Source organism: Procambarus clarkii, chromosome 5 (assembly GCF_040958095.1).
Source record: "Procambarus clarkii isolate CNS0578487 chromosome 5, FALCON_Pclarkii_2.0, whole genome shotgun sequence".
In the NCBI taxonomy this organism is placed as follows: domain Eukaryota; kingdom Metazoa; phylum Arthropoda; class Malacostraca; order Decapoda; family Cambaridae; genus Procambarus; species Procambarus clarkii.
The window spans coordinates 52,111,823-52,139,201 of NC_091154.1; the positions used below are offsets into that span (position 1 = coordinate 52,111,823).

Here is a 27,379-nt window from a genome sequence, read left to right on the forward strand (position 1 = left end):
TATGCCTTCAAATGCCCACTTGGGGACTGTAAGCTCCAAAAAACCCAGTATATAGGCAAGACAACAACATCTCTTTCTAGGCGTTTAACGATGCATAAGCAACAGGGCTCCATTAAGGAACATATAATCTCTTCCCATAACCAAACCATCGCCAGAGAAATCCTAGTAAACAACACAGAAATCATCGATAGATACAGCGATAGCAGGCGGCTTGACGTTTGCGAGGCACTACACATCAAGAAGTCAACACCAACAATCAACAGCCAATTATTGCACAACTATATTCTACCCACCTCAAGACTCCGCTCCAATATAGAAGCATCAAGAAATATGGACCAATAGGCTTTCTACAAACACTTCTATTCAATACCCATTGTTTCTGTTCTGTCTTATGTTGATACTTTTAATACCCTATTAATATCCCCTGTTCTGTCTTGTGTTAATGCCACATCATCCTTCCCACCTCACTCAAATGTAGATATAATATCAGAGAGACGTAAGTTCTAATCAGTTGTGTATTTGTGAAGTCTTTGAAAATGTAATAAGTTTTACGAAACGCGCCCGTGTCGCGTCAGACTAGAAATAAAAATGAATTTTGGAGAAGTGATTTTTGATTTACCTCCAACAGTGAAGCGTAATGTACGAAAGATTGAGAAAATTCGTGTTAGAATTATTAATCTTACTTTTTCGGTCATATTTAATAATATATGTCTACAGGAAAGACTGCTACCAAAATATACTAATATATATATATATATATATATATATATATATATATATATATATATATATATATATATATATATATATATATATATATATATATATATATATATATATGTTGTACCTAGTAGCCAGAACGTCATACTCGGCGTACTATGCAAGGCCCGATTTGCCTAATAAGCCAAGTTTTTCTGAATTTATGTATTTTTCTCATTTTTTTCTTATGAAATGATAAATCATTCCATTTCATTATTTATAAGTTAATTTTTTGAAATTTGAGTTAAAACTAACGTAGATATATGACCGAACCTAACCAACCTTACCTAACCTATCTAAACGTAACCTATACTCACACAACTAAGTCAATAATTTATGTTCCTAATATAATATAATAATAATAATGCAAATAAACTAATTGGAAACAATTTCTTGAAAATAAAGTAAATCAATCGGCCTATTAGGCAAATCGGGGATTGCATAGTAGGGCAAGAAGTGAGTTCTGGCTACTAGGTACGACATATATATATGTGTATGTATATATATATATAAAAGATTTCTTACATTCTTGAACAGACACTAGCATGCATAGCTTTTTGGGCAAGTCCTTAATCCTAATTTTAACACTCACATTCCCAGTAAGCAGCCCATATCAGCTGTCTAACTCCCAAGCACCTATTTACTGTTAGGTGAATAGGTGCATCAGGGCAAAAGAAACTGCCCATTTGTTTCAGCATCTAATAAAAATAGAACCTTGACCCTTAGGATTACAAACCCAGAGCACTGTCCACTGAGCCGTCAGGCTCTGGTGTTAATTTTAATATTACTGTGAACTGGAATACATGAAATAAACTATATCAGCAGTCAAGTATAATACAACTAACAATTGAATTAATAGTGGTCCAGAACGGACTGAAACGTCTTTGTATTTTCATCTTTTTGTGTGTGGTTAGGACAACATTCTTCAGCAACATTATTGTGACTCATCTGCTGTATAAAATACAACTACTTTATACAACAAATCAGTACTGTAATTGTGGAACCTAAAAACTTGTCTAAAATATATACAAGTTTTGCTTTGAATTTAAAAAACGAAGAATGAGTTTTGATTACCTTTAATAGTTGAATCTTCAGACAGTCTTCGTTTTTTCTTCATTTTCTTTAACTTAAGCTCTTGCTCCCCCATTCTTTTCTTTTGCCTCACTGATGTTGATATCTTCTTGGGCATCTATATTATTTGTTGGTATCTTGTTGACAGTTGATCCATTGTCCTGCATGTATGCTGAAAATTAAGAAACATGCGTAAATTTAATATGGTATCATCATTACAAAATATGTCCTCCAAAAAACTTTAATTGAAAGAAACACTGAAATGTGAAATTTGGCAGCAATGAGGAACTATGTCATTATGGGAATTTTGGTACCCATATGTAAAGGAAGTCTCATTATCTGATGATATAGACCTGATGCAAAGTAAAGTGTGTCAAAATTATTTGCACACCCTCCTCCACTATGTGATGGAGTGAAAAAAGATATGTGAATTCGGATAATTCTATAACAAATGTTCAAGACATGAGGAAATATTTCATTCAAAATGATCTGCTGCCAGAAATCTTGGTCAAATATCACCAGTTTGCTAACTGTATGTAGTAACTAAGTGATTGTAACCTATCCACCGCTGTCCACTGGATGGAGGCAGTGTGCAAGATAAACATATCAATTGTGACACTAGCTCTCTACACATGTCAGTTGCTTAATTTAAAATCTGTACTCATGGTCGGTCTTGAGCCCCTTGTCAATGTGGTGATGTGCATGGAATTATGTAATTAGGTCATCAAGATTGAAACTTGCTTAGCTAAAATGAATTGCTTGGTTCAGTCCCGGAGCCAATTAATTATGTGCCTCTGCAACCATTTCCACTACCGCTAACAACATGGATATGGGATGCATAATATATGAACTAAACTACTGTACTATGTAAATGCTTTTCATTATTGCCAACACAAAGGAACATGCAGGTTTTATGATTTTCATTGTTAGCTTATGCAAAATAATAATAATAATAATTACCAAGATAAAACAATTCGGTGAGATTATTAACATTTTTGCCTGACAGACCACTTCCTGGTAGCATGCCCTTTGTGGTATTTCTATTGCCGACCTCGTGGGCCTCGTAGCCTGGTGGATAGCGTGCAGGACTCGTAATTCTGTGGCGCGGGTTCGATTCCCGCACGAGGCAGAAACAAATGGGCAAAGTTTCTTTCACCCTGAATGCCCCTGTTACCTAGCAGTAAATAGGTACCTGGGTGTTAGTCAGCTGTCACGGGCTGCTTCCTGGGGGGTGGAGGCCTGGTCGAAGACCGGGCCGCGGGGACACTAAAGCCCCGAAATCATCTCAAGATAACCTCAAGACCTTAAAATAGATGACAGCAACTTGATAACCACCACCTTGTAGTTTAGAGACCTGCAATACAACAAAATAGTTACAAATATAACAAATATTTTTAGTGTTAATTTGAACACAGTGTTCAAGAGATATGGCTTCAATTATAAAAAAAAAGAGATTAACTTTATGATTACAGAATATAAGATGGGATAACCATAAGCTTCTGAAACAGACAGCATCCCTCCCTCATACAGCATTGGGTACATCTGCAAAAGTGCAGAAGTACCGAAGTAGCTTAAGATGTACTTTTCTTACCTAGTTTAAGAGACCTACTGATAGTTATATCATTAAAGTATAATTACATAACTAATGGAAATTAAAAAAATTTAAAATAACACAAAAATACTTATATAATGCACATTACTTTATTATTAACATCAATAAGTAAAGTATACACCAAAATTGAAAATGTTAATACTAATTAATTATCAAATGGCTTAAAATCTGTTTATTTGTGGGAAAATTTAAAACCTAACAGAATGGATATTAATACAATATGATACAATTCTAATTGAAGAAATAACAGAATGCATGAAATACTTACAGATTTTTTCATGGCTTTAAATGATCTGCAAAGGTTTTGATGCTTAGCAGCTCTTCGACCCATTTCCTTATATTTCTCCTCCCGCTCTACATCACCCTTACGCTTTTCATCTATAAAGCTGTGTCCACAGTTGCAGAAATGTCGACGAACACTAATGACATTACTGCAGATGGGACAACACCGCTGGAAAGGTTTCTTCTGGCCTGTAAATAAAGATAATCTGGGCAATCATAAAAAAAGAGTAAAATGTTTAAAATGTAATACAGTGGTACAAAAAACACAGTAGCAGCATAATGAAAGACCACAAAGCAGTACAGTGCTACAGAAGACTGAGCGGAGAATTGTGATTGTATTATTGAGAACCTGTACAGCACCAGATTTTATTAATTACACAAGTAAACCAAATTTAATATGTTTAAATAAGAGAAGAATAATCTGGAATTTTCAATGTAAATCAAAATTGCAATTTGTGAACTGCAAATAATTGAATTGGAACTCAAATACTTATTTGACTAAGTTTTTTGATCTTCCAATAATATTAAATTAATATTCAACTTAACTAACATTTTGTGGTATTAATAAAGTTTGAAATAGATATGCAATTCTAACAGACAAAATTGACAATACAAAATTAAGATTTTATACTCTATATCTAATGATAATATGAACTTACACCCAAATAAAATTAATAACATACAAAAATAAAATTTAAAGTATATATTATAAACAAATCACAATTATAATGTAACTTACTTGAATTACTGGAAGCCATTGCTGTAATGTTCTCTCAGATAGAATTGTTGACAATGTTGTAATGTTGCAATTGATAATGTTGTCTGATTTAAATTTTACCTAAAAAAAACAAAAATAAATTATTAACAGATATACAATAGCATCAGTTTAGATTAATTATAAAAAAACAAAAATGCATATTTTTCATATACAGTATATTTTTTCATGCATATTTTTCTACCTTGCATATAAATGCAAGGTAGAATGCATATATGCACCACTAAGATGGTGGTGCATGTATTTTATAACACATTTGAACAATGAAAATCTACAGATGATACAGAAGACACAAGAAAATTGGCACTGTAGGAGACATTGAAAAAACAGAAATAACATGATTTTAACAGTGATAAGTTACAGGTGCTGAAGTACGGTAGAAACGAGGAAATTAAATGAAACAAGGAACACAGGACAATCAGACCTACTCTAAGAAGGAAAAAACATGCAAGAGATCTGAGAATTACGACGTCTGACGACCTCACACTTTGTGAACATAACCGAGCAAATATAGAGGCGGCCAGAAAAATAATGGAATGGTTTATGAGAATGTTAAAATTCAAAGACCCGACCCACAGTAATGCTAATACTATTCAAATAACTGGTGCTGTCCCATCTTGAGTATTGCTCGGTACTGACTCCCCCTTTCTGAACAGGAGAAATCTCTGAATTAGAGGAAATAAAGAGACCATAAACAGCAAACATATAAATGATAAAACATCTAAATAATTGAGACCGTCTCAAAGCTCTCAAAATGTACTCTCTGGACAGGAGACAAGAATGGTATCAAATAATACATATATGTAAGATACTAGAGGGCCAGGTCCCAAATTTGCACAGCATAATATAACAACATACTGGAGCTAAAGATACAGAAGGAAATTAATAATAGGTGTCATAGGTACAATCAGAGAGCAGAGTCTTAACAGTAGGGGGTTCAAGGGCTGTTTGCTAGGCTAGGCAAGGGTAGACTAGGCTTGGCTAGTGTTGGCTAGGTTATGCTAGGAAGAAGTAGGCTAGGCTGATTTACTCCACCAGTAATTGGCGGTCTGTCTAATTACAAGCTACCACAAGCTACACAAGCTTCACATAGCTTCCTGGCAATATGTTAGTAATGAATAAATAAGATATATTTACTCATTATAATGTTGGTACTGAATGTACAACACGAAAAAACATAATTTTAATCTGAAAAAGTATCTCTTTATAAAGAAATTAGACGAAAATAAAGAAATGGTGACACCAAATCAAGTCGACGATCCAAGCATCGGTTAGGTTAGGTTAGGTTAGGTTAGGTTTGGTTAAGCTAGGTTAGATTTGGTTAGGTTAGATTTGGTTAGGTTAGATTTGGTTAGGTTAGATTTGGTTAGGTTTGATTAGGTTAGGTTAGGTTAGCCTAACATATCATATTTATTCATTACTAACGTATTGCCAGGAAGCTTTGTGAAGCTTGTGTAGCTTGTGGTAATTAGACAGACCTGTAATTGGGGGGAAAGGGGGGGAGGGGGGAACCTCAATATAAGCCTAATTTGTAGCTTCCTGTTCTCCGACACAATGATTTATTTTACGTCAGGCTTTCAGCACAGCCGCATAAAAAAACCTTGTTATTTATTAATATACGAGAAGGTACACTGGGGGTTAAGAGAGAAAATAGGAATAATGATGATTTTACAATCTTGCCCGAAACGCTATGCGTACTAGTGGCTTTAGGTATTGTATGTACTACCTCTATCTATAAATCAAACAGAATGTTTGTACTGTAACTCTGCATCTATGTATATATTTTTCCTAAATAAATTATTATTATTATTGTAAAGCCACTAGCACGCATAGCGTTTCGGGCAAAGATCCCGTACCCAGAAGCTGGGTATCTTTGGTTGCCCTGTGACTACTCTTATGACATTCCCTAACTCTTTATGACATTCCCTAACTCTTATGACATTCCCTAATTCTTATGACATTCCCTAACTCTTATGACATTCCCTAACTCTTATGACATTCCATAACAGTATTGTTAAACTAATAACAATGAACAGTAGTTCAATATTACCGGAATAATCCAACTCATGTGGCCATGTTTTTGTTGTGAAGCCCGGTCGATCAGTTCGTATACGAGCATACCTTCTTACGAAGGTTAGAGTCTTAAAAATGTCTTACCATTGCTAAGAAATCTTAAGATATAATTATTTACAATAATACACTGGTTGTTTTTGTTGATTTAGGGGCGATGACGAGTAAACTGGTTATGTTGTGATGATTTAAGGGCAACGAACTGTGGTTATTAGACTATGTTTTGTACATAAGCAAAAAAAAAACAAGATGTAATTCTTTTAATTATAACAATAATAACGACAAAAAGGTAATAATTAATGTACTTGTTAAGCAAAATTCGCAATATCTTAGTTTTCTTTAGGAAAAAAAAAAAGACATCTGGAAAAAGATCTGCATACTATGTCTTACATTTTATTCCGTTATTTACACTAAAAGAACAATTAAACGTACACTATCGGCCGTGCCTGGTGCACGAGCACCAGGCACGGGCACCGGGAGCATCCCAGACACTGCCTTAATCGACTGAGATTAAGGCAGTGTTATTTTCATTCCTTTAGAACAAGGAAATCTCATTCTTAAACTGTATAATATGAGCTGCGCAATAATTTTTTGCTGATCTTCAATAAAGAAATTCTGGAGGGCTTGTGCAAGGATTAGGATGAGTTAGCCTAGTTTTTACTGTATATCCGTTTCTGGTTGCTCAAGGGTGACAGTGGCGGGCAACACGAGAATAAATATTTGTATAAATTCCAATTTCGATCAGATCTACTTGGGGATAGTTTACAAATGTTCGCCATGAAATTTACGTTTTCTCTAATAGCCGAAGAGCTTATTTGAGAAAACAGTATGGCATTGAATCAGCGTGGTAAAACAATTGTATTATTGACACGACGAGTATAATCGACGTAGTTTTTATATATGTTGCCGGTCGAACACATCCTTATGTGACGTTTTATACTTATGTTCTTCTAGAACATTCTATTGCGAACACATTGGTACAAAAATGAAATACGTACATCGAAAACTAATGTCAGAACAGTGACAAGAGTATACACTTTTAAATATGGCCGCTCGATCGCCGATACACTAATTTCATTTGGGGAAATTTATTTTTTCATACGCCGTTTCGCGACAATTATTTATAACTGATATAAATGTTGCAAAAGAAGTTTATGATTAAGTAACATATTACACATTAAAAAAAATGAATACATTAATACCTAAACAGTTTGTAAATACAGTGATAAATTGTGCCAAACATTACACAATATTATTTACTAAGAAGCGTATGACAACTCAAAACGGCATGATTTCAACAGGATTTTTTATAGTTGTCAAAAAACTCTGATTTTCATTATCAAGTATTTGTCACAATGTATTTTATATAATTATGAGGCAGTAGAACGACCAAATTGTGCTGTATTATAAATGCATAATGCTAAATTTCTATATACATAACAGTAAAATAATGACCACCTACATTTAAGGATAACTAGGAAATAGTAACTGGAAACTTTATTTGAACGAAAATTCAATACCAAATTTCTTAGATGTTTTTCTTAATATAATAAAGATCAACAGTAGCGAATCTTATTCATTATGGACAAATTAACAAAAAAAAACATAATTTTCATTGAGGACCATGTATTAGAGCATACTTAGTCACTTATATATTAAAAGTATTGTGTTTTTTGAAACATTGGGGTTGTATACAAACAGAACGGCCTACCCGAAAAGTCGTAACATAAGAAGTTGTACATGTTTGCTAATTTATTATTTGATAAATGATTATTACTAATTTACGACAACTATAAAGGTTTCCCATTAGTTAAATTACTGTAGTGTGACTAAATGCTACTACAAAACATATATAAATCCTGGGAAAGTCACAATGACCAGCGACATTAAAGCATAAAAGACTAAATAGTAACAGGAAACTGTCGGCGAACGAAAAATTCATTTCCAAATTTATTAGATGTTTTCCTAAATATAAAGATCAATGGGCTGGAATTTTCTGGATTATGGCCTAATTAAGGCAAAAATATATGTATTTTTACTTGAAGAACATATATCAGAGCATAGTCAGTGAGTTATAGAATAATAAGAGTGTGGTATTTCATTGTATAACAAGAGATAGTCCATGGAAGCGAAAATAGACGTAGTTTAAGACAAAATAACGTCCAAAAACAGCTGTAGAGTCAAACGGCAACAGTTGACGTTCTTTTTAAGAGGACAGGTTGCTCTTTTAAGGGTCTGAGCTGTGGTGTAGTGGGTTAAAGGCGTACCAGTTATGCCAGTTGCTGTAAGGTTTCTGTGCTGGCTAGGGTTCGAATCTCCTGGTAGGAAAGTGTTCTAAGGTTGTATAATCTCTCTTGCGTGTTTAGGCAAGTTGTGCATTAAGCATAGACACAGAGTTCTCCCATATTAACAGGAATTTGATGAAAGAACGTGAGTAGCCCCTCACTATGCTCTCGTTGCCCTTGGGAGATGGTGATCTTTGGAGGTGAAATTCTCCAAAGTTACCATCTCTTTTAAGGGTCTGAGCTGTGGTGCAGTGGGTTAAAGGCGTACCAGTTATGCCAGTTGCTGTAAGGCTTCTGTGCCAGCTAGGGTTCGAATCTCCTGGTGGGAGAGTGTTCTAAGGTTGTATAATCTCTCTTGCGTGTTTAGGCAAGTTGTGCATTAAGCATAGACACAGATTTCTCCCATATTAACAGGAATTTGATGAAAAAACGTGAGTAGCCCCTCACTATGCTCTAGTTGCCCTTGGGAGATGGTGATCTTTGGAGGTGAAATACTCCGAAGTTACCATCTCTTTTAAGGGTCTGAGCTGTGGTGCAGTGGGTTAAAGGCGTACCAGTTATGTCAGTTGCTGTAAGGCTTCTGTGGTGGCTAGGGTTCGAATCTTCCTGGTGGGAAAGTGTTCTAATGTTGTATAATCTCTCTTGCGTGTCTCAGTAAGTTGTGCATTAAGCATAGACACAGAGTTCTCCCATATTAACAGGAATTTGATGAAAGAACGTGAGTAGCCCCTCACTATGCTCTAGTTGCCCTTGGGAGATGGTGATCTTTGGAGGTGAAATACTCCGAAGTTACCATCTCTTTTAAGGGTCTGAGCTGTGGTGCAGTGGGTTAAAGGCGTACCAGTTATGCCAGTTGCTGTAAGGTTTCTGTGGTAGCTAGGGTTCGAATCTCCTGGTGGGAAAGTGTTCTAAGGTTGTATAATCTCTCTTGCGTGTTTAGGCAAGTTGTGCATTAAGCATAGACACAGAGTTCTCCCTTATTAACAGAAACTTGATGAAAGAACGTGAGTAGCCCCTCACTATGCTCTAGTTGCCCTTGGGAGATGGTGATCTTTGGAATTGAAATACTCCGAAGTAACCATCTCTTTTAAGGGTCTGAGCTGTGGTGCAGTGGGTTAAAGGCGTACCAGTTATGCCAGTTGCTGTAAGGTTTCTGTGCTGGCTAGGGTTCGAATCTCCTGGTGGGAAAGTGTTCTAAGGTTGTATAATCTCTCTTGTGTGTTTAGGCAAGTTGTGCATTAAGCATAGACACAGAGTTCTCCCATATTAACAGGAATTTGATGAAAGAACGTGAGTAGCCCCTCACTATGCTCTAGTTGCCCTTGGGAGATGGTGATCTTTGGAATTGAAATACTCCGAAGTAACCATCTCTTTTAAGGGTCTGAGCTGTGGTGCAGTGGGTTAAAGGCGTACCAGTTATGCCAGTTGCTGTAAGGTTTCTGTGCTGGCTAGGGTTCGAATCTCCTGGTGGGAAAGTGTTCTAAGGTTGTATAATCTCTCTTGTGTGTTTAGGCAAGTTGTGCATTAAGCATAGACACAGAGTTCTCCCATATTAACAGGAATTTGATGAAAGAACGTGAGTATAGCCCCTCACTATGCTCTAGTTGCCCTTGGGAGATGGTGATCTTTGGAGGTGAAATACTCCGAAGTTACCATCTCATTAAAGGGTCTGAGCTGTGGTGCAGTGGGTTAAAGGCGTACCAGTTATGCCAGTTGCTGTAAGGCTTCTGTGCTGGCTAGGGTTCGAATCTCCTGGTGGGAAAGTGTTCTAAGGTTGTATAATCTTTCTTGCGTGTTTAGGCAAGATGTGCATTAAGCATAGACACAGAGTTCTCCCATATTAACAGGATTTTGTGGAAACAACGTGAGTAGCCCCTCACTATGCTCTAGTTGCCCTTGGGAGATGGTGATCTTTGGAGGTGAAATACTCCGAAGTTACCATCTCTTTTAAGGGTCTGAGCTGTGGTGTAGTGGGTTAAAGGCGTACCAGTTATGCCAGTTGCTGTAAGGTTTCTGTGCTGGCTAGGGTTCGAATCTCCTGGTGGGAAAGTGTTCTAAGGTTGTATAATCTCTCTTGCGTGTTTAGGCAAGTTGTGCATTAAGAATAGACACAGAGTTCTCCCATATTAACAGGAATTTAATGAAAGAATGTGAGTAGCCCCTCACTATGCTCTAGTTGCCCTTGGGAGATGGTGATCTTTGGAGGTGAAATACTCCGAAGTTACCATCTCTTTTAAGGGTCTGAGCTGTGGTGCAGTGGGTTAAAGGCGTACCAGTTATGTCAGTTGCTGTAAGGCTTCTGTGGTGGCTAGGGTTCGACTCTTCCTGGTGGGAAAGTGTTCTAATGTTGTATAATCTCTCTTGCGTGTCTCGGTAAGTTGTGCATTAAGCATAGACACAGAGTTCTCCCATATTAACAGGAATTTGATGAAAGAACGTGAGTAGCCCCTCACTATGCTCTAGTTGCCCTTGGGAGATGGTGATCTTTGGAATTGAAATACTCCGACGTAACCATCTCTTTTAAGGGTCTGAGCTGTGGTGCAGTGGGTTAAAGGCGTACCAGTTATGCCAGTTGCTGTAAGGTTTCTGTGCTGGCTAGGGATCGAATCTCCTGGTGGGAAAGTGTTCTAAGGTTGTATAATCTCTCTTGCGTGTTTAGGCAAGTTGTGCATTAAGCATAGACACAGAGTTCTCCCATATTAACAGGAATTTGATGAAAGAACGTGAGTAGCCCCTCACTATGCTCTAGTTGCCCTTGGGAGATGGTGATCTTTGGAGGTGAAATACTCTGAAGTTACCATCTCTTTTAAGGGTCTGAGCTGTGGTGTAGTGGGTTAAAGGCGTACCAGTTATGCCAGTTGCTGTAAGGTTTCTGTGCTGGCTAGGGTTCGAATCTCCTGGTGGGAAAGTGTTCTAAGGTTGTATAATCTCTCTTGTGTGTTTAGGCAAGTTGTGCATTAAGCATAGACACAGAGTTCTCCCATATTAACAGGAATTTGATGAAAGAACGTGAGTAGCCCCTCACTATGCTCTAGTTGCCCTTGGGAGATGGTGATCTTTGGAATTGAAATACTCCGAAGTAACCATCTCTTTTAAGGGTCTGAGCTGTGGTGCAGTGGGTTAAAGGCGTACCAGTTATGCCAGTTGCTGTAAGGTTTCTGTGCTGGCTAGGGTTCGAATCTCCTGGTGGGAAAGTGTTCAAAGGTTGTATAATCTCTCTTGTGTGTTTAGGCAAGTTGTGCATTAAGCATAGACACAGAGTTCTCCCATATTAACAGGAATTTGATGAAAGAACGTGAGTATAGCCCCTCACTATGCTCTAGTTGCCCTTGGGAGATGGTGATCTTTGGAGGTGAAATACTCCGAAGTTACCATCTCATTAAAGGGTCTGAGCTGTGGTGCAGTGGGTTAAAGGCGTACCAGTTATGCCAGTTGCTGTAAGGCTTCTGTGCTGGCTAGGGTTCGAATCTCCTGGTGGGAAAGTGTTCTAAGGTTGTATAATCTCTCTTGCGTGTTTAGGCAAGTTGTGCATTAAGAATAGACACAGAGTTCTCCCATATTAACAGGAATTTAATGAAAGAATGTGAGTAGCCCCTCACTATGCTCTAGTTGCCCTTGGGAGATGGTGATCTTTGGAGGTGAAATACTCCGAAGTTACCATCTCTTTTAAGGGTCTGAGCTGTGGTGCAGTGGGTTAAAGGCGTACCAGTTATGTCAGTTGCTGTAAGGCTTCTGTGGTGGCTAGGGTTCGACTCTTCCTGGTGGGAAAGTGTTCTAATGTTGTATAATCTCTCTTGCGTGTCTCGGTAAGTTGTGCATTAAGCATAGACACAGAGTTCTCCCATATTAACAGGAATTTGATGAAAGAACGTGAGTAGCCCCTCACTATGCTCTAGTTGCCCTTGGGAGATGGTGATCTTTGGAATTGAAATACTCCGACGTAACCATCTCTTTTAAGGGTCTGAGCTGTGGTGCAGTGGGTTAAAGGCGTACCAGTTATGCCAGTTGCTGTAAGGTTTCTGTGCTGGCTAGGGATCGAATCTCCTGGTGGGAAAGTGTTCTAAGGTTGTATAATCTCTCTTGCGTGTTTAGGCAAGTTGTGCATTAAGCATAGACACAGAGTTCTCCCATATTAACAGGAATTTGATGAAAGAACGTGAGTAGCCCCTCACTATGCTCTAGTTGCCCTTGGGAGATGGTGATCTTTGGAGGTGAAATACTCTGAAGTTACCATCTCTTTTAAGGGTCTGAGCTGTGGTGTAGTGGGTTAAAGGCGTACCAGTTATGCCAGTTGCTGTAAGGTTTCTGTGCTGGCTAGGGTTCGAATCTCCTGGTGGGAAAGTGTTCTAAGGTTGTATAATCTCTCTTGTGTGTTTAGGCAAGTTGTGCATTAAGCATAGACACAGAGTTCTCCCATATTAACAGGAATTTGATGAAAGAACGTGAGTAGCCCCTCACTATGCTCTAGTTGCCCTTGGGAGATGGTGATCTTTGGAATTGAAATACTCCGAAGTAACCATCTCTTTTAAGGGTCTGAGCTGTGGTGCTGTGGGTTAAAGGCGTACCAGTTATGCCAGTTGCTGTAAGGTTTCTGTGCTGGCTAGGGTTCGAATCTCCTGGTGGGAAAGTGTTCTAAGGTTGTATAATCTCTCTTGTGTGTTTAGGCAAGTTGTGCATTAAGCATAGACACAGAGTTCTCCCATATTAACAGGAATTTGATGAAAGAACGTGAGTATAGCCCCTCACTATGCTCTAGTTGCCCTTGGGAGATGGTGATCTTTGGAGGTGAAATAGTCCGAAGTTACCATCTCATTAAAGGGTCTGAGCTGTGGTGCAGTGGGTTAAAGGCGTACCAGTTATGCCAGTTGCTGTAAGGCTTCTGTGCTGGCTAGGGTTCGAATCTCCTGGTGGGAAAGTGTTCTAAGGTTGTATAATCTTTCTTGCGTGTTTAGGCAAGATGTGCATTAAGCATAGACACAGAGTTCTCCCATATTAACAGGATTTTGTGGAAACAACGTGAGTAGCCCCTCACTATGCTCTAGTTGCCCTTGGGAGATGGTGATCTTTGGAGGTGAAATACTCCGAAGTTACCATCTCTTTTAAGGGTCTGAGCTGTGGTGTAGTGGGTTAAAGGCGTACCAGTTATGCCAGTTGCTGTAAGGTTTCTGTGCTGGCTAGGGTTCGAATCTCCTGGTGGGAAAGTGTTCTAAGGTTGTATAATCTCTCTTGCGTGTTTAGGCAAGTTGTGCATTAAGAATAGACACAGAGTTCTCCCATATTAACAGGAATTTAATGAAAGAACGTGAGTAGCCCCTCACTATGCTCTAGTTGCCCTTGGGAGATGGTGATCTTTGGAGGTGAAATACTCCAAAGTTACCATCTCTTTTAAGGGTCTGAGCTGTGGTGCAGTTGGTTAAAGGCGTACCAGTTATGCCAGTTGCTGTAAGGCTTCTGTGGTTTCTAGGGTTCGAATCTTCCTGGTGGGAAAGTGTTCTAATGTTATTTAATCTCTCTTGCGTGTCTCGGTAAGTTGTGCATTAAGCATAGACACAGAGTTCTCCCATATTAACAGGAATTTGATGAAAGAACGTGAGTAGCCCCTCACTTTGCTCTCGTTGCCCTAGGGAGATGGTGATCTTTGGAGGTGAAATTCTCCAAAGTTACCATCTCTTTTAAGGGTCTGAGCTGTGGTGCAGTGGGTTAAAGGCGTACCAGTTATGCCAGTTGCTGTAAGGCTTCTGTGCCAGCTAGGGTTCGAATCTCCTGGTGGGAAAGTGTTCTAAGGTTGTATAATCTCTCTTGCGTGTTTAGGCAAGTTATGCATTAAGCATAGACACAGATTTCTCCCATATTAACAGGAATTTGATGAAAGAACGTGAGTAGCCCCTCACTATGCTCTAGTTGCCCTTGGGAGATGGTGATCTTTGGAGATGAAATACTCCGAAGTTACCATCTCTTTTAAGGGTCTGAGCTGTGGTGCAGTGGGTTAAAGGCGTACCAGTTATGTCAGTTGCTGTAAGGCTTCTGTGTTGGCTAGGGTTCGAATCTTCCTGGTGGGAAAGTGTTCTAATGTTGTATAATCTCTCTTGCGTGTCTCAGTAAGTTGTGCATTAAGCATAGACACAGAGTTCTCCCATATTAACAGGAATTTGATGAAAGAACGTGAGTAGCCCCTCACTATGCTCTAGTTGCCCTTGGGAGATGGTGATCTTTTGAGGTGAAATACTCTGAAGTTACCATCTCTTTTAAGGGTCTGAGATGTGGTGCAGTGGGTTAAAGGAGTACCAATTATGTCAGTTGCTGTAAGGCTTCTGTGGGGGCTAGGGTTCAACTCTTCCTGGTGGGAAAGTGTTCTAATGTTGTATAATCTCTCTTGCGTGTCTCGGTAAGTTGTGCATTAAGCATAGACACAGAGTTCTCCCATATTAACAGGAATTTGATGAAAGAACGTGAGTAGCCCCTCACTATGCTCTAGTTGCCCTTGGGAGATGGTGATCTTTGGAATTGAAATACTCCGACGTAACCATCTCTTTTAAGGGTCTGAGCTGTGGTGCAGTGGGTTAAAGGCGTACCAGTTATGCAAGTTGCTGTAAGGTTTCTGTGCTGGCTAGGGATCGAATCTCCTGGTGGGAAAGTGTTCTAAGGTTGTATAATCTCTCTTGCGTGTTTAGGCAAGTTGTGCATTAAGCATAGACACAGAGTTCTCCCATATTAACAGGAATTTGATGAAAGAACGTGAGTAGCCCCTCACTATGCTCTAGTTGCCCTTTGGAGATGGTGATCTTTGGAGGTGAAATACTCTGAAGTTACCATCTCTTTTAAGGGTCTGAGCTGTGGTGTAGTGGGTTAAAGGCGTACCAGTTATGCCAGTTGCTGTAAGGTTTCTGTGCTGGCTAGGGTTTGAATCTCCTGGTGGGAAAGTGTTCTAAGGTTGTATAATCTCTCTTGTGTGTTTAGGCAAGTTGTGCATTAAGCATAGACACAGAGTTCTCCCATATTAACAGGAATTTGATGAAAGAACGTGAGTAGCCCCTCACTATGCTCTAGTTGCCCTTGGGAGATGGTGATCTTTGGAATTGAAATACTCCGAAGTAACCATCTCTTTTAAGGGTCTGAGCTGTGGTGCAGTGGGTTAAAGGCGTACCAGTTATGCCAGTTGCTGTAAGGTTTCTGTGCTGGCTAGGGTTCGAATCTCCTGGTGGGAAAGTGTTCTAAGGTTGTATAATCTCTCTTGTGTGTTTAGGCAAGTTGTGCATTACGCATAGACACAGAGTTCTCCCATATTAACAGGAATTTGATGAAAGAACGTGAGTATAGCCCCTCACTATGCTCTAGTTGCCCTTGGGAGATGGTGATCTTTGGAGGTGAAATACTCCGAAGTTACCATCTCATTAAAGGGTCTGAGCTGTGGTGCAGTGGGTTAAAGGCGTACCAGTTATGCCAGTTGCTGTAAGGCTTCTGTGCTGGCTAGGGTTCGAATCTCCTGGTGGGAAAGTGTTCTAAGGTTGTATAATCTTTCTTGCGTGTTTAGGCAAGATGTGCATTAAGCATAGACACAGAGTTCTCCCATATTAACAGGATTTTGTGGAAACAACGTGAGTAGCCCCTCACTATGCTCTAGTTGCCCTTGGGAGATGGTGATCTTTGGAGGTGAAATACTCCGAAGTTACCATCTCTTTTAAGGGTCTGAGCTGTGGTGTAGTGGGTTAAAGGCGTACCAGTTATGCCAGTTGCTGTAAGGTTTCTGTGCTGGCTAGGGTTCGAATCTCCTGGTGGGAAAGTGTTCTAAGGTTGTATAATCTCTCTTGCGTGTTTAGGCAAGTTGTGCATTAAGAATAGACACAGAGTTCTCCCATATTAACAGAAATTTGATGAAAGAACGTGAGTAGCCCCTCACTATGCTCTAGTTGCCCTTGGGAGATGGTGATCTTTGGAGGTGAAATACTCCGAAGTTACCATCTCTTTTAAGGGTCTGAGCTGTGGTGCAGTTGGTTAAAGGCGTACCAGTTATGCCAGTTGCTGTAAGGCTTCTGTGGTTTCTAGGGTTCGAATCTTCCTGGTGGGAAAGTGTTCTAATGTTATTTAATCACTCTTGCGTGTCTCGGTAAGTTGTGCATTAAGCATAGACACAGAGTTCTCCCATATTAACAGGAATTTGATGAAAGAACGTGAGTAGCCCCTCACTTTGCTCTCGTTGCCCTAGGGAGATGGTGATCTTTGGAGGTGAAATTCTCCAAAGTTACCATCTCTTTTAAGGGTCTGAGCTGTGGTGCAGTGGGTTAAAGGCGTACCAGTTATGCCAGTTGCTGTAAGGCTTCTGTGCCAGCTAGGGTTCGAATCTCCTGGTGGGAAAGTGTTCTAAGGTTGTATAATCTCTCTTGCGTGTTTAGGCAAGTTGTGCATTAAGCATAGACACAGATTTCTCCCATATTAACAGGAATTTGATGAAAGAACGTGAGTAGCCCCTCACTATGCTCTAGTTGCCCTTGGGAGATGGTGATCTTTGGAGGTGAAATACTCCGAAGTTACCATCTCTTTTAAGGGTCTGAGCTGTGGTGCAGTGGGTTAAAGGCGTACCAGTTATGTCAGTTGCTGTAAGGCTTCTGTGATGGCTAGGGTTCGAATCTTCCTGGTGGGAAAGTGTTCTAATGTTGTATAATCTCTCTTGCGTGTCTCAGTAAGTTGCGCATTAAGCATAGACACAGAGTTCTCCCATATTAACAGGAATTTGATGAAAGAACGTGAGTAGCCCCTCACTATGCTCTAGTTGCCCTTGGGAGATGGTGATCTTTTGAGGTGAAATACTCTGAAGTTACCATCTCTTTTAAGGGGGCGATAGTTAGGGTTCATAAAAGTTGTTCTAGTGCAATGAAAATTTATTGACGTGTTACACGTGAAGAGGGCTGCAAGTGGTCCAAGTTTCAGCATCGCAGCCTAAATAGAGAGGGAGAAAAAAAAAAAAAACTTTTTTTAACCATTTTTTTACATGTTTTAAAGTTGATATAACAAATACAAATATCAACTGATATTATTTCTATGATACTCAGCTATCACAATACTATATAATAAAGGTTGTCTAGTGGCATTATTATCCCAAACCTATTTAGTGCAATAATACAAATTTTCAAAGTTCACCCAAAAAATTATGCAACAAAATGATGTTTATAAATATATATAAAATCAATAAATGATCTTAGGGGAAATATATAACTTGAGTTTTTAGAGGCACAGACTCTACATATAATGTGCAAGTTCCATGTAAATTGAATAATAAATAAAAAAGTTATTCAACCATATAGTTGCAAATTAGTTACCTGTAAAAAATGAAGGTCAAAGTTCAGCCACCTTTGGCTGAGGTTGATGAACTACCAATTTCAATCAAAATTACCACCCTTGTAGATTGGCATTCCTTCAGTAAGGTGTGTAAGTTCCATGAAGATTGCCTGATAAAAAAAAAAAAAAAAAAATTATTAAAAAAAAAAAATTAAAAAAAAAAAATAAAAAAAATTAAAAAAAAGACAGCAGCTTTATATTTACAATTATTTATGATATAGTATCAAGATATAAAACATAATACATACTAACCTAATATAATTGGTCTGAAATATGCAACATCTTGCAACATCAAGAGGGAGAACGTCTTGAGTTGCAGGTCTAAGATCTTGAGTGGCAGGTGCCGCAGGTGGTGTGGCAGGTGCCGCAGGTGGTGTGGCATGTGCAGCAGGAGGTGTGGCAGGTGCCACAGAGGTGTGGCAGGTGCCACAGGAGGTGTGGGTGCCTGGGTGTGAGGCGAGGTAGTGTGTTGTGGGGGCGGGAGGCTGCCCTCTCTCTTCACTCAAGGGAACTCTTGTTTTGCCTCAGTGTGGCTTTACGCTCCTTCTTTACTTGGCTAACGCGTAGAGCTCTTGCCTTTAGAGCTTTCTTCTTGTCCGATACTATATCCATTGTGCAGTATATGCAAGAAAATACGATCTGTGCGAGCGCGTCAGGCATGCGACCGCCGGCACAGACACTGAGAGGGTGACTAAGCCAGTAAATCGGATTATAGCCCCTCCCTCTCACAGAAGACAGTTGCCAGCGAGTGTGTTTATAATTTGTATATGCATAACAAGATATTCTCCACTCTATTGCGAAATACTAGACGCTTACAACGTATGACGCATCACCCTACGGCGCACCCGAGCCGCGAGGACCAGATTTCGGGCAATTGCGGCTGGAAAATTTGCTGTAATTACGTTATTTATTATCATAACATTAAACGGTTTGCACCACGGTGTTGCCAGAACGTTGTAGTATTTTTATAAATTTTTCGTGTTTGGCCGAATTTTTTCGGCCAAACAATGATAACGCCCTCTTAAGGGTCTGAGATGTGGTGCAGTGGGTTAAAGGCGTACCAATTATGTCAGTTGCTGTAAGGCTTCTGTGGGGGCTAGGGTTCGACTCTTCCTGGTGGGAAAGTGTTCTAATGTTGTATAATCTCTCTTGCGTGTCTCGGTAAGTTGTGCATTAAGCATAGACACAGAGTTCTCCCATATTAACAGGAATTTGATGAAAGAACGTGAGTAGCCCCTCATTATGCTCAAGTTGCCCTTGGGAGATGGTGATCTTTGGAATTGAAAAACTCCGACGTAACCATCTGTTTTAAGGGTCTGAGCTGTGGTGCAGTGGGTTAAAGGCGTACCAGTTATGCCAGTTGCTGTAAGGTTTCTGTGCTGGCTAGGGTTCGAATCTCCTGGTGGGAAAGTGTTCTAAGGTTGTATAATCTCTCTTGTGTGTTTAGGCAAGTTGTGCATTAAGCATAGACACAGAGTTCTCCCATATTAACAGGAATTTGATGAAAGAACGTGAGTAGCCCCTCACTATGCTCTAGTTGCCCTTGGGAGATGGTGATCTTTGGAATTGAAATACTCCGAAGTAACCATCTCTTTTAAGGGTCTGAGCTGTGGTGCAGTGGGTTAAAGGCGTACCAGTTATGCCAGTTGCTGTAAGGTTTCTGTGCTGGCTAGGGTTCGAATCTCCTGGTGGGAAAGTGTTCTAAGGTTGTATAATCTCTCTTGTGTGTTTAGGCAAGTTGTGCATTAAGCATAGACACAGAGTTCTCCCATATTAACAGGAATTTGATGAAAGAACGTGAGTATAGCCCCTCACTATGCTCTAGTTGCCCTTGGGAGATGGTGATCTTTGGAGGTGAAATACTCCGAAGTTACCATCTCATTAAAGGGTCTGAGCTGTGGTGCAGTGGGTTAAAGGCGTACCAGTTATGCCAGTTGCTGTAAGGCTTCTGTGCTGGCTAGGGTTCGAATCTCCTGGTGGGAAAGTGTTCTAAGGTTGTATAATCTTTCTTGCGTGTTTAGGCAAGATGTGCATTAAGCATAGACACAGAGTTCTCCCATATTAACAGGATTTTGTGGAAACAACGTGAGTAGCCCCTCACTATGCTCTAGTTGCCCTTGGGAGATGGTGATCTTTGGAGGTGAAATACTCCGAAGTTACCATCTCATTAAAGGGTCTGAGCTGTGGTGCAGTGGGTTAAAGGCGTACCAGTTATGCCAGTTGCTGTAAGGTTTCTGTGCTGGCTAGGGTTCGAATCTCCTGGTGGGAAAGTGTTCTAAGGTTGTATAATCTCTCTTGCGTGTTTAGGCAAGTTGTGCATTAAGAATAGACACAGAGTTCTCCCATATTAACAGGAATTTAATGAAAGAATGTGAGTAGCCCCTCACTATGCTCTAGTTGCCCTTGGGAGATGGTGATCTTTGGAGGTGAAATACTCCGAAGTTACCATCTCTTTTAAGGGTCTGAGCTGTGGTGCAGTGGGTTAAAGGTGTACCAGTTATGCCAGTTGCTGTAAGGCTTCTGTGCCAGCTAGGGTTCGAATCTCCTGGTGGGAAAGTGTTCTAAGGTTGTATAATCTCTCTTGCATGTTTAGGCAAGTTGTGCATTAAGCATAGACACAGATTTCTCCCATATTAACAGGAATTTGATGAAAGAACGTGAGTAGCCCCTCACTATGCTCTAGTTGCCCTTGGGAGATGGTGATCTTTGGAGGTGAAATACTCCGAAGTTACCATCTCTTTTAAGGGTCTGAGCTGTGGTGCAGTGGGTTAAAGGCGTACCAGTTATGCCAGTTGCTGTAAGGCTTCTGTGCTGGCTAGGGTTCGAGTCTTCCTGGTGGGAAAGTGTTATAATGTTGCATAATCTCTCTTGCGTGTCTCGGTAAGTTGTGCATTAAGTATAGACACAGAGTTCTCCCATATTAACAGGAATTTGATGAAAGAACGTGAGTAGCCCCTCACTATGCTCTAGTTGCCCTTGGGAGATGGTGAACTTTGGAATTGAAATACTCTGAAGTAACCATCTCTTTTAAGGGTCTGAGCAGTGGTGCAGTGGGTTAAAGGCGTACCAGTTATGCCAGTTGCTGTAAGGTTTCTGTGCTAGCTATGGTTCGAATCTCCTGTTGGGAAAGTGTTCTAAGGTTGTATAATCTCTCTTTAGTGTTTAGGCAAGTTGTGCATTAAGCATATACACAGAGTTCTCCCATAATAACAGGAATTTGATGAAAGAACGTGAGTAGCCCCTCACTATGCTCTAGTTGCCCTTGGGAGATGGTGATCTTTGGAGGTGAAATACTCCGAAGTTACCATCTCTTTTAAGGGTCTGAGCTGTGGTGCAGTGGGTTAAAGGCGTACCAGTTATGCCAGTTGCTGTAAGGTTTCTGTGCTGGCTAGGGTTCGAATCTCCTGGTGGGAAAGTGTTCTAAGGTTGTATAATCTCTCTTGCGTGTTTAGGCAAGTTGTGCATTAAGCATAGACACAGAGTTCTCCCATATTAACAGGAATTTGATGAAAGAACGTGAGTTAGCCCCTCACTATGCTCTAGTTGCCCTTGGGAGATGGTGATCTTTGGAGGTGAAATACTCCGAAGTTACCATCTCTTTTAAGGGTCTGAGCTGTGGTGCAGTGGGTTAAAGGCGTACCAGTTATGCCAGTTGCTGTAAGGCTTCTGTGCTGGCTAGGGTTCGAGTCTTCCTGGTGGGAAAGTGTTCTAATGTTGTATAATCTCTCTTGCGTGTCTCGGTAAGTTGTGCATTAAGCATAGACACAGAGTTCTCCCATATTAACAGGAATTTGATGAAAGAACGTGAGTAGCCCCTCACTATGCTCTAGTTGCCCTTGGGAGATGGTGATCTTTGGAAGTGAAATACTCTGAAGTTACCATCTCTTTTAAGGGTCTGAGCATGTGGTGCAGTGGGTTAAAGGCGTACCAGTTATGCCAGTTGCTGTAAGGTTTCTGTGCTAGGCTAGGGTTCGAATCTCCTGGTGGGAAAGTGTTCTAAGGTTGTATAATCTCTCTTGAGTGTTTAGGCAAGTTGTGCATTAAGCATAGACACAGAGTTCTCCCATATTAACAGGAATTTGATGAAAGAACGTGAGTAGCCCCTCACTATGCTCTAGTTGCCCTTGGGAGATGGTGATCTTTGGAGGTGAAATACTCCGAAGTTACCATCTCTTTTAAGGGTCTGAGCTGTGGTGCAGTGGGTTAAAGGCGTACCAGTTATGCCAGTTGCTGTAAGGCTTCTGTGCTGGCTAGGGTTCGAATCTTCCTGGTGGGAAAGTGTTCTAATGTTGTATAATCTCTCTTGCGTGTCTCGGTAAGTTGTGCATTAAGCATAGACACAGAGTTCTCCCATATTAACAGGAATTTGATGAAAGAACGTGAGTAGCCCCTCACTATGCTCTAGTTGCCCTTGGGAGATGGTGATCTTTGGAGGTGAAATACTCTGAAGTTACCATCTCTTTTAAGGGTCTGAGCTGTGGTGCAGTGGGTTAAAGGCGTACCAGTTATGCCAGTTGCTGTAAGGCTTCTGTGCTAGGCTAGGGTTCGAATCTCCTGGTGGGAAAGTGTTCTAAGGTTGTATAATCTCTCTTGCGTGTTTAGGCAAGTTGTGCATTAAGCATAGACACAGAGTTCTCCCATATTAACAGGAATTTGATGAAAGAACGTGAGTAGCCCCTCACTATGCTCTAGTTGCCCTTGGGAGATGGTGATCTTTGGAGGTGAAATACTCCGAAGTTACCATCTCTTTTAAGGGTCTGAGCTGTGGTGCAGTGGGTTAAAGGCGTACCAGTTATGCCAGTTGCTGTAAGGTTTCTGTGCTGGCTAGGGTTCGAATCTCCTGGTGGGAAAGTGTTCTAAGGTTGTATAATCTCTCTTGCGTGTTTAGGCAAGTTGTGCATTAAGCATAGACACAGAGTTCTCCCATATTAACAGGAATTTGATGAAAGAACGTGAGTAGCCCCTCACTATGCTCTAGTTGCCCTTGGGAGATGGTGATCTTTGGAGGTGAAATACTCCGAAATTACCATCTCTTTTAAGGGTCTGAGCGGTGGTGCAGTGTGTTAAAGGCGTACCAGTTATGCCAGTTGCTGTAAGGCTTCTGTGCTGGCTAGGGTTTGAATCTCCTGGTGGGAAAGTGTTCTAGCGTTGTATAATCTCTCTTGCGTGTTTAGGCAAGTTGTGCATTAAGCATAGACACAGAGTTCTCCCATATTAACAGGAATTTGATGAAAGAACGTGAGTAGCCCCTCACTATGCTCTAGTTGCCCTTGGGAGATGGTGATCTTTGGAGGTGAAATACTCCGAAGTTACCATCTCTTTTAAGGGTCTGAGCTGTGGTGCAGTGGGTTAAAGGCGTACCAGTTATGCCAGTTGCTGTAAGGCTTCTGTGCTGGCTAGGGTTCGAGTCTTCCTGGTGGGAAAGTGTTCTAATGTTGTATAATCTCTCTTGCGTGTCTAGGTAAGTTGTGCATTAAGCATAGACACAGAGTTCTCCCATATTAACAGGAATTTGATGAAAGAACGTGAGTAGCCCCTCACTATGCTCTAGTTGCCCTTGGGAGATGGTGATCTTTGGAATTGAAATACTCTGAAGTAACCATCTCTTTTAAGGGTCTGAGCAGTGGTGCAGTGGGTTAAAGGCGTACCAGTTATGCCAGTTGCTGTAAGGTTTCTGTGCTAGCTATGGTTCGAATCTCCTGTTGGGAAAGTGTTCTAAGGTTGTATAATCTCTCTTTAGTGTTTAGGCAAGTTGTGCATTAAGCATATACACAGAGTTCTCCCATAATAACAGGAATTTGATGAAAGAACGTGAGTAGCCCCTCACTATGCTCTAGTTGCCCTTGGGAGATGGTGATCTTTGGAGGTGAAATACTCCGAAATTACCATCTCTTTTAAGGGTCTGAGCGGTGGTGCAGTGTGTTAAAGGCGTACCAGTTATGCCAGCTGCTGTAAGGCTTCTGTGCTGGCTAGGGTTTGAATCTCCTGGTGGGAAAGTGTTCTAGGGTTGTTTAATATCTCTTGCGTGTTTAGGCAAGTTGTGAATTAAGCATAGACACAAAGTTCTCCCATATTAACAGGAATTTGATAAAACAACGTGAGTAGCCCCTCTCTGTGCTCTAGTTGCCCTTGGGAGATGGTGATCTTTGGAGGTGAAATACTCCGAAGTTACCATCTCTTTTAAGGGTCTGAGCTGTGGTACAGTGGGTTAAAGGCGTACCAGTTATGCCAGTTGCTGTAAGGCTTCTGTACTGGCTAGGGTTTGAATCTCCTGGTGGGAAAGTGTTCTAGGGTTGTATAATCTCTCTTGCGTGTTTATGCAAGTTGTGCATTAAGCATAGACACAGAGTTCTCCCATATTAACAGGAATTTGATGAAAGAACGTGAGTAGCCCCTCACTATGCTCTAGTTGCCCTTGGGAGATGGTGATCTTTGGAGGTGAAATACTCCGAAGTTACCATCTCTTTTAAGGGTCTGAGCTGTGGTGCAGTGGGTTAAAGCCGTACCAGTTATGCCAGTTGCTGTAAGGTTTCTGTGGTAGCTAGGGTTCGAATCTCCTGGTGGGAAAGTGTTCTAAGGTTGTATAATCTCTCTTGCGTGTTTAGGCAAGTTGTGCATTAAGCATAGACACAGAGTTCTCCCATATTAACAGAAACTTGATGAAAGAACGTGAGTAGCCCCTCACTATGCTCTAGTTGCCCTTGGGAGATGGTGATCTTTGGAATTGAAATACTCCGAAGTAACCATCTCTTTTAAGGGTCTGAGCTGTGGTGCAGTGGGTTAAAGGCGTACCAGTTATGCCAGTTGCTGTAAGGTTTCTGTGCTGGCTAGGGTTCGAATCTCCTGGTGGGAAAGTGTTCTAAGGTTGTATAATCTCTCTTGTGTGTTTAGGCAAGTTGTGCATTAAGCATAGACACAGAGTTCTCCCATATTAACAGGAATTTGATGAAAGAACGTGAGTAGCCCCTCACTATGCTCTAGTTGCCCTTGGGAGATGGTGATCTTTGGAATTGAAATACTCCGAAGTAACCATCTCTTTTAAGGGTCTGAGCTGTGGTGCAGTGGGTTAAAGGCGTACCAGTTATGCCAGTTGCTGTAAGGTTTCTGTGCTGGCTAGGGTTCGAATCTCCTGGTGGGAAAGTGTTCTAAGGTTGTATAATCTCTCTTGTGTGTTTAGGCAAGTTGTGCATTAAGCATAGACACAGAGTTCTCCCATATTAACAGGAATTTGATGAAAGAACGTGAGTATAGCCCCTCACTATGCTCTAGTTGCCCTTGGGAGATGGTGATCTTTGGAGGTGAAATACTCCGAAGTTACCATCTCATTAAAGGGTCTGAGCTGTGGTGCAGTGGGTTAAAGGCGTACCAGTTATGCCAGTTGCTGTAAGGCTTCTGTGCTGGCTAGGGTTCGAATCTCCTGGTGGGAAAGTGTTCTAAGGTTGTATAATCTTTCTTGCGTGTTTAGGCAAGATGTGCATTAAGCATAGACACAGAGTTCTCCCATATTAACAGGATTTTGTGGAAACAACGTGAGTAGCCCCTCACTATGCTCTAGTTGCCCTTGGGAGATGGCGATCTTTGGAGGTGAAATACTCCGAAGTTACCATCTCTTTTAAGGGTCTGAGCTGTGGTGTAGTGGGTTAAAGGCGTACCAGTTATGCCAGTTGCTGTAAGGTTTCTGTGCTGGCTAGGGTTCGAATCTCCTGGTGGGAAAGTGTTCTAAGGTTGTATAATCTCTCTTGCGTGTTTAGGCAAGTTGTGCATTAAGAATAGACACAGAGTTCTCCCATATTAACAGGAATTTAATGAAAGAATGTGAGTAGCCCCTCACTATGCTCTAGTTGCCCTTGGGAGATGGTGATCTTTGGAGGTGAAATACTCCGAAGTTACCATCTCTTTTAAGGGTCTGAGCTGTGGTGCAGTTGGTTAAAGGCGTACCAGTTATGCCAGTTGCTGTAAGGCTTCTGTGGTTTCTAGGGTTCGAATCTTCCTGGTGGGAAAGTGTTCTAATGTTATATAATCTCTCTTGCGTGTCTCGGTAAGTTGTGCATTAAGCATAGACACAGAGTTCTCCCATATTAACAGGAATTTGATGAAAGAACGTGAGTAGCCCCTCACTTTGCTCTCGTTGCCCTAGGGAGATGGTGATCTTTGGAGGTGAAATTCTCCAAAGTTACCATCTCTTTTAAGGGTCTGAGCTGTGGTGCAGTGGGTTAAAGGTGTACCAGTTATGCCAGTTGCTGTAAGGCTTCTGTGCCAGCTAGGGTTCGAATCTCCTGGTGGGAAAGTGTTCTAAGGTTGTATAATCTCTCTTGCATGTTTAGGCAAGTTGTGCATTAAGCATAGACACAGATTTCTCCCATATTAACAGGAATTTGATGAAAGAACGTGAGTAGCCCCTCACTATGCTCTAGTTGCCCTTGGGAGATGGTGATCTTTGGAGGTGAAATACTCCGAAGTTACCATCTCTTTTAAGGGTCTGAGCTGTGGTGCAGTGGGTTAAAGGCGTACCAGTTATGTCAGTTGCTGTAAGGCTTCTGTGATGGCTAGGGTTCGAATCTTCCTGGTGGGAAAGTGTTCTAATGTTGTATAATCTCTCTTGCGTGTCTCAGTAAGTTGTGCATTAAGCATAGACACAGAGTTCTCCCATATTAACAGGAATTTGATGAAAGAACGTGAGTAGCCCCTCACTATGCTCTAGTTGCCCTTGGGAGATGGTGATCTTTTGAGGTGAAATACTCTGAAGTTACCATCTCTTTTAAGGGTCTGAGCTGTGGTGCAGTGGGTTAAAGGCGTACCAGTTATGTCAGTTGCTGTAAGGCTTCTGTGGTGGCTAGGGTTCGACTCTTCCTGGTGGGAAAGTGTTCTAATGTTGTATAATCTCTCTTGCGTGTCTCGGTAAGTTGTGCATTAAACATAGACACAGAGTTCTCCCATATTAACAGGAATTTGATGAAAGAACGTGAGTAGCCCCTCACTATGCTCTAGTTGCCCTTGGGAGATGGTGATCTTTGGAATTGAAATACTCCGACGTAACCATCTCTTTTAAGGGTCTGAGCTGTGGTGCAGTGGGTTAAAGGCGTACCAGTTATGCCAGTTGCTGTAAGGTTTCTGTGCTGGCTAGGGATCGAATCTCCTGGTGGGAAAGTGTTCTAAGGTTGTATAATCTCTCTTGCGTGTTTAGGCAAGTTG

General features: G+C 40.8%; 2 protein-coding genes across 6 annotated transcripts in view; both read right to left on the minus strand.

The window, feature by feature from the left end:
• LOC123750887 (uncharacterized) overlaps positions 1-6,698 on the minus strand; it is a 20,088-nt gene extending 13,390 nt beyond the window's left edge. The window contains exons 1-5 of one of the 5 annotated variants that reach the window (XM_069302416.1): positions 6,550-6,698; positions 4,464-4,562; positions 3,711-3,913; positions 3,023-3,184; positions 1,834-2,002 (exon numbers count right to left, since the gene is read on the minus strand). In XM_069302416.1, coding sequence (XP_069158517.1) covers positions 3,116-3,184; positions 3,711-3,913; positions 4,464-4,482 — 291 coding nt within the window. In that variant the 5' untranslated portion in view covers positions 4,483-4,562; positions 6,550-6,698 and the 3' untranslated portion in view covers positions 1,834-2,002; positions 3,023-3,115. Of the gene's footprint in view, positions 1-1,833; positions 2,003-2,790; positions 3,185-3,710; positions 3,914-4,463; positions 4,563-5,075; positions 5,143-6,549 lie in introns of those variants that run through there. The other 4 variants (XM_069302424.1, XM_069302392.1, XM_069302401.1 and 1 more) reach the window with 4 other exon arrangements.
• The window catches only part of LOC138350927 (uncharacterized), a 384,976-nt gene that overhangs the window by 242,532 nt on the left and 115,065 nt on the right, over positions 1-27,379 (minus strand). The gene's annotated exons all lie outside the window — the stretch shown is intronic.